This window comes from Engraulis encrasicolus, chromosome 10, assembly GCF_034702125.1.
Source record: "Engraulis encrasicolus isolate BLACKSEA-1 chromosome 10, IST_EnEncr_1.0, whole genome shotgun sequence".
Classification (NCBI taxonomy): Eukaryota; Metazoa; Chordata; class Actinopteri; order Clupeiformes; family Engraulidae; genus Engraulis; species Engraulis encrasicolus.
Genome location: NC_085866.1, coordinates 33,265,879 through 33,273,378, shown reverse-complemented (window position 1 = coordinate 33,273,378; position 7,500 = coordinate 33,265,879). Strand labels below are relative to the sequence as shown.

General features: G+C 43.7%; 1 protein-coding gene across 1 annotated transcript in view; it reads right to left on the bottom strand.

The window, feature by feature from the left end:
• b4galt5 (UDP-Gal:betaGlcNAc beta 1,4- galactosyltransferase, polypeptide 5) overlaps window positions 1–7,500 on the bottom strand; it is a 60,970-nt gene that overhangs the window by 11,856 nt on the left and 41,614 nt on the right. The window contains exons 2-3 of the mRNA XM_063208663.1: window positions 4,991–5,113; window positions 3,841–3,954 (exon numbers count right to left, since the gene is read on the bottom strand). Of these exons, the coding sequence (XP_063064733.1) occupies window positions 3,841–3,954; window positions 4,991–5,113 (237 nt within the window). The remainder of the gene's footprint in view (window positions 1–3,840; window positions 3,955–4,990; window positions 5,114–7,500) is intronic.

Genomic DNA, 7,500 nt, shown 5'->3' with positions numbered 1-7,500 from the left:
TCTACATCTACTGTATACATCTACAGGACCCTCTGCATGGATGGACCACCACAGACATAACACATCCAGAATCATCTTCCTCATCATCATTAACATTGGGGCCATTTCACTCAAGTTCACATCCACAGTACCCTCTGCCATGGACCACCAGAGTCAAACATTAATAAAAGTAGCATTCTCATCATCATTACATTACATTACATTACATTACAATACATTACACTTAGCTGACGCTTTTATCCAAAGGAAGGGATTCAAATCTACAACCCTCCGATCTAAAGCCTACCTCCTTAACCACAAGGCCATGGCTGCCCCCATCATCATCATCATCATCATCATCATCATCATCATCATCATCAGGGTCATCTCTCTCATGCTCTTATCCACAGGACCCTCTGCATGGACCACATGGTCGAGGATATGCTTGTGTAAAAACATCAGTGACCCATAGACGATGGAGACACACCAGGACCACCATCACCACCACCATCACCCTTATCATTTATGTGAGAAGGACCACACACATGGCATCATCACCACCATCCTCATTGTAACCAGGTTCATCGTCATTACCATAAGTATTTTTTTTATTATTCCTATCGCCGAGCACCAGCATCCCCAGCAACAATTTATCATCATCATAACTACCATTATAATGACCACAAACAACCACCATGAAAGCAATATACACCTAGCAGGAAAGGATTTTTTACTATTTTTAATATCACTACATTTTTGCTATGTTCTTCAACCGCAACTGACTTCATACATCAATCGATTCTTTTGCTAAATCAGTCGTAAGACTGCACAGTCTTATTACTCCATATTGGTAATATCTTCAAGTTATGCAGGGTGTACGTAATGTATGCACAGTAAAAACTTACAATGATTTCAGGGTAATTTACTGTGAAATCTCACAGTTAATTACTCTGATGTTCTGGTACACTATGCTACTGTGTTCACACGGCACACAGCAAATTAGTCTGAAATCATTGTATCACTTGCCATTTCTCACCTAACTTGCATATCACAGTATTTTACTGTGCTCTTCAAGGATAACCAGCATGCCAAAGTGATAAACTAGGAAACATCACAGTAAACTACTGTGTGGGCGGAGTATCTATTGAATTATTAGTGCATTGGGGCACAACTTCAGTCATAGACAGGTTGGGCTTTTAATTATAATCACACCTTTCATTGACATTTTCAGCAAATTATTTCATTCTTAATGTCTTGTGGTATACATGTATACACCCATCATCAGTTGACTATATTTTCCCCACACTCTGTTTAATAACAGGAGAATGAGCTTTTATATATTGGGAGATATACATGACCATCTTCATGACGGTGGGAATATGGTCATTTTTCTTGTGTACCACTTTAAATAGTACAACGCATACAATAAACACAGAATATAACAAGGAGTAATATTTTGAAGCACACTTAAGATATTCCTTCTAGATAAATGGCTCTCCATAAGTGCATTGCATGATGGGACACGATCTGAAGCCCATATGTCCTAAGCCCCTCCCCCTCAGGTTGTACATATTGACATGAGGAAGTGAGAAAAAAGGAGATGACCAAGCATGGGAAGACATGTAGCAAACAAGAAGTTGATGACTAAATAGTTTGCTGTAAATGTCCATGAACTGTCTGAAGGCGCAGGTTGTGCTATGTGGCAGTCTTGGCCTAATGGTTAGGGAGGTAGACTTAAGTTCAGTGAGATGCAGGTTCAAATCCCTCCAAACCCTACATTGCCCTAGGGACAGCAACTAATATTGTATATTTGTATATCACTTTGAGTAAAGGCGTCAGCCCTCAACCCAACTGACATGCCTTCCCATTGAACTTTCGCCCACTTCAAGTGTGTAAAAATATCTTACTGTGAACTCACAGGGAGTTACTGGCTACTAATTGCATTCATTTCACAGTAACATACTGTGAATTCGTCGTATCACAGTTAACTACTGTAAAGGCGTCAGCCTTCAACCCAACTGACATGCCTTCCCATTGAACTTTCGCCCACTTCAAGTGTGTAACAATACCTTACTGTGGGTTCAGTAGAAAATACTGTGAACTCACAATGAGTTACTGGCTACTAATTGCATTCATTTCACAGTAACATACTGTGACATTCTGCCATAATTTGTTACTGTGAAATCCAGAGAGACTTTTCGTCATATCACAGTTAACTACTGTGCTGTTATAACAGGTTTTTCGTGGCTCTAGGCCATGATTGGGTACACTATGTGGCTGCCTTGGCCTAATGGTTAGGGAGGTGGACTTAAGATCAGAGAGTTGCAGGTTCTAATCCCTCCTAACCCGGCATTACCCTGGGGACAGTAACCAATGCTGCATATCTGTATGTCACTTTGGGTTGCTCCTGGCCATGATTGATTGTAATTACTAATTGTCAGGCCTAATTAGAAGAAGGTCTATTATTGGAAATGTTGCTGGTTCTGCTTCCAATAAATTAAGTTGCAACCAATGTGCTACACAAACACTTTCTTAAGTTGGCACCTGCTAATGCCTTTGTCTTGGATGTGCACGCCAAAACTCCAGCATCCAATTTTAAATCAGAATATTGCCACCTAGTAAACAAAATTAGGCTATCTTGTGAAGTGCCATTGCACAATTGAAAGTCAAATGCTGCATGACATGATTGGCATTGCCTACCATCAACCAGGAACAATGGTAGTTCCCAATCAATCTGTCAATTAGTACCTGACCTCACTTGAGTACATAGGACTGTTACAAGTTCATTGAATTACTACCTGCAGCTGCCACATGCCTGATTACTCTGGTCACATGGTTAACTTTCACCTCTATATAAACTCAGACTGTCACAATGCTTGAGTTGCTTGCCTAAATGACTGGTTCGCTGGCTCTCTGTCCGGCTTGTTGGTTAATGAGCTAACTGACCAACCAACTGACTGTTTGTTGGCCAGCTGGTTGGCTGGCTAACTGACTCTTTTGGTTGAGTGGCTGACTGGTTTGCTAGCTGGCTAGCCATACAACTGACTTGTTTGTTGGTCAGTTGGCTGACTAACTGAGTGTTAGTTGGTTAGCCAGCTCTTTGGCTGGCTAGCTGACAACTGACTTTTTTGGTTGGCTGGTGGACTGGTTTGTTGGCTGGCTGGCTAGCTATTTAGTTGGTAATGAGTATTATGGTAGCAGGTATCCTTTTTGGTGTGTTACTTACTTGATTAAGACATTTCAGGTTTGTCTAATTATTCTATGCACACTGGTTAATGTACTATCATCCAGGAGACTACAATTATCAAATGGTAATAATATTGCACATATTGCAGACACTTGAGTTTCTCTGTGGTTATGGATAGTTCGGTCTATGAATTCAAGAGAGCAGTGTGATGAATGGAGGGGCGTGATCATGGTAGTGTGGGTAGGGTGACAGTAACTTACTGTGGTGTGGCCACAGTAAACTACTGTGAGAAATCACAGTAAACTGTGAGGATGGCCACAGTAAACTACTGTGAAATGAATGCAATTAGTAGCCAGTAAGTGGCTGTGACATCACGGGATTTTTTTTTACTGTGTGTATACATGTATGTCTGTATTAAGGCCTGTTTCCCCTGTTTCTTGTCAGCTGTGCAATAGTCTTGTGATGTGATGTTATGTGTATGTCCTGTCTTAAACGAGTGTTGCTCAGGGCCGCAAAATGAATTTCAGTGCAAACTGACAATAAAGTATAATCGTGTTGTATTGTATCGCATCGCATCGTATCGTATCGTATCGTATCGTATCGTATCGTATCGTATCGTATCGTGTGTGTGTGTGTACAGTACTGTAGGTGCAGGTCATGGGGTCCATACTCACTCATGGAGGGGAGCTTCTCTGGGCAGATCTGGTTAGGGAGATAGGTGAAGCCCTCGGGCAGGTAGGGGGTGGGCGGCAACTCTGGCTCACTTTGATTGAAGTCGTAGGTATAATCTGTTACAAGCACACACAAAAATTGTCACACTGCTTCAATACCCTTTTATGTGTTGGTGTTAAATTTCACTTTCCTGTTAACACTGAAATTTGAAAATTGTGTTCATGAAATTGCTTTTGTTAACTTTAGATGTTGACATGAGATATACATTATATATGGATGAATATTGTGTGTATAATGTGCAAATGATGCAAATACATGAAAATAGAGCTTATGATCATACAGTATCTTACATCATGTGTGGAAAAGGGTTAGAAGAATTTAACTATTTTAGACAGAGAATGAGAGAGAGAGAGAGAGAGAGAGAGAGAGAGAGAGAGAGAGAGAGAGAGAGAGAGAGAGAGAGAAAGAGAGAGAGAAAGAATCTGTGTGTAGTGTACATGTGTGTTGAACTAGATAATGCAGTGTGCCAGACGCTGAATATTTAGAGTCAGTATGCATTAAGGTGGTAGAGGCGTTCAGAGCGAGGTCAGCCAGGGGTGGCTTTACAAGCCTGTTTATCTTTAACTTTAAATGTGCCAGGAACTCTGTCGGCTTTCCCCAGCTAACTTCCTCATACCACTGCACTATGGGCTCCCTTATTCTCTTTGACTTCCTCACAGGACACAGACTCCATGACCACAACTAAACATTAGCATGCCTCACACACACATGCATACACACACCCAGACAGACACAGACACAGACACAGACACAGACACAGACACAGACACAGACACAGAGACAGAGACAGAGACAGAGACAGAGACAGAGACAGGGACACACACACATACACACACACACATTTAGAGACATTTGTGTTTTCAGTATTTCAGTGTAAGACGTCTGTGTGTCTGTGTGTGTGTATGTGTGTGTGTGTGTGTGTGTGTGTGTGTGTGTGCGTGCGTACGTGCGTGTGTGCGTGTGTAAGGTATCTGTGTTTTAGCGGTGTAAGAGCTGGATGTGTGTGTCCACTTGCTGAGCGCCTGTGTTTAGTGTGAGGCCTATACAGTACAGTACTGTGGTGTGCTGCATGTCCGTCTGCCACTCCCTCACCTGTGCCATTGGCTCCACTGTAGGCTCCCCGCACCACCTGCTCTATCACCTGGGCACCGATCTTCTGGACATTCTCCTGGAAGTGGATCCCTCTGGCCTTGACCATGAACAGGTACTCGTTTACTGCAGAGAAGGAGAAGGCTACATGTAAATGATTGAACATAATGATGGTTTATATGATTAAGTTGAATAAGATTTTAAATCTGTTGCGTCAACTTTGGTAACCCTGAATATTCTAAGTAATGGCAATAAAGCTCCAATGAATTGGCAATAGGAGTTAGAGAGAGAGAGAGAGAGAGAGAGAGAGAGAGAGAGAGAGAGAGAGAGAGAGAGAGAGAGAGAGAGAGAGAGAGAGAGAGAGAGACAGAGATTTTAGGCTGACAGCACCAAGTTGACCCTCTTAAATCGTTTAAAAGGGTCAGCTTGCTGCTTTCAGCCTAAAATCTCTCTCTCGTTAAATGGTGTTGACAAGGCTGATACCCAGTGGCTGTAAGTAACACTTTTAAAAGTTACTTGTTTACTCGGAAGAGAAGTGCAATCAATCCTTGGCAGTCAAAACCAAATCACAATCACCAGCAACAATCACAATCAAAAAAATCTCAGAAACCTCAAAAGCTTTATCGGTGTAATTGGTCTCTGGCCAAATTAATTTGGGCCAGTTGTATTGTCATGGCTTTTTCACATGAACCCTGGCAGCCAAACGTTTCAAACTTCCTTACTGTAACTCAGGCTACTATAAGATTAAATGTAGGTCACTTTGTTTACCGTGCACACACACACACACACACACACACACACACACACACACACACACACACACACACACACACACACACACACACACACACACACACACACACACACACACACACACACACACACACACACACACACACACACACAAACACTATTTATGGAAGGCATTCATCGTGCGCCAAAAATGAAATGTGTCATGGGTTATGAACTGTTTGCTCTTGCAGAAAGCCTGGCGAGAATTTCAATAGCGAAGGAAAAAGGTAGATGATAAGCTGAGTGTGACTAGGCCCGTGGCCAGCAGATAGGGATGGAGGAGGAAGTAGGCACGTAGAGAAAATGGGCATGGGGGGGTTAGAGGGGTTTGGGGTGGGGTGGAGGGAGGTTAGAATGAGAGAAGCAGGCCAGATAGCACATAGCAAATGAAAAAGGTTGATGATAAACCCATTGTGACTACCGTAGGCAGGCAGATAGCATGGAGGAAAAGAAGGCATGTAGAGCAAATGGGAATGGGGAGGGGCGGTGGGGTGGGGTGGGGTAAGGGGGGGGGGGAGGTGTGGAGGGCTGGAATGAGAGAAGCAAGGCGGCGTGATTAGCCAGGAATGTTAAGTGGGGGCTCTGTGAACACCCGGCATCACAATCCCACATTGTTTTCATCCTCTTCTGTTTGAGGCCTCGCTGCCTGCCTGCCTGCCTCCCTGCCTGCCTGCCTGCCATCTGACTCGACCCCGCGGGTAGGCAGTGAGGAAAGGGGGTGAGGGTGTGTGTGTGTGTGTGTGTGTGTGTGTGTGTGTGTGTGTGTGTGTGTGTGTGTGTGTGTGTGTGTGTGTGTGTGTGTGTGTGTGTGTGTGTGTGTGTGTGTGTGTGTTCTGTTCTGGTTCTACCCAATGTACCGGCCATTCTATGGACAAATGGGTCAGCGGGTTAGAACCCAACAATTTGCAACAAGAAGACCAGATTTCCTGCCAATGAGAAACACCCACACGATATCATGCCCCGCTCTGATTTTGAGCAGGTGCTTTTGTCAGTCATTGCAAAAAGGAAATCCGGTGGTTTGATTGCAAATTGAAAGGGAATATAAACTTGGTTTCCATTCTAATAGTCATTGGTGTGCCACCTTGGGGCTGTTACTGTTACATTTGGGGGTCAAATGGGTAAGTACTGTATGTGTGTGTGTGTGTGTGTGTGTGTGTGTGTGTGTGTGTGTGTGTGTGTGTATGTGTGTGCATGTGCGTGTGTGCGCACCCACGTGCGTGTGCGTGTGTGTGTGTGTGAGAGGGAGAGAGAGAAAGAGAGAGAGAGGGAGGAAAGAGTCCAGAAAGAGCCTGCTTTCGTGTGTGTGTGTGTGTGTGTGTGTGTGTGTGTGTGTGTGTGTGTGTGTGTGTGTGTGTGTGTGTGTGTGTGTGTGTGTGTGTGTGTGTGTGTGTATGTGTGTGTGTTTGTAGTACACACTCTCACTAGTGACATGGCCAGTTGTGAGTGTGTTTCGTGTGTAGTACTACAATAGTGACGTGCTTAAGAGGCAAGGATCCAAAAATAACACATACAGAACCATGTGGCGGGAAATAATTGAGGTTTGGGGAGAGACGTAAGGCTTCTAGATTTCACCAACTGTCAGATTGGTGAAACTGGCTGAGAGGATGAGTTACAGGTGTCACTGCTTCCATCCAAAACAGCCCTGACACTGTGACTGACACTGACGGAATCAAATGAGGTCCCCGGTCTACTGCAAGCCTGCAGTACTGACCTCAATATGT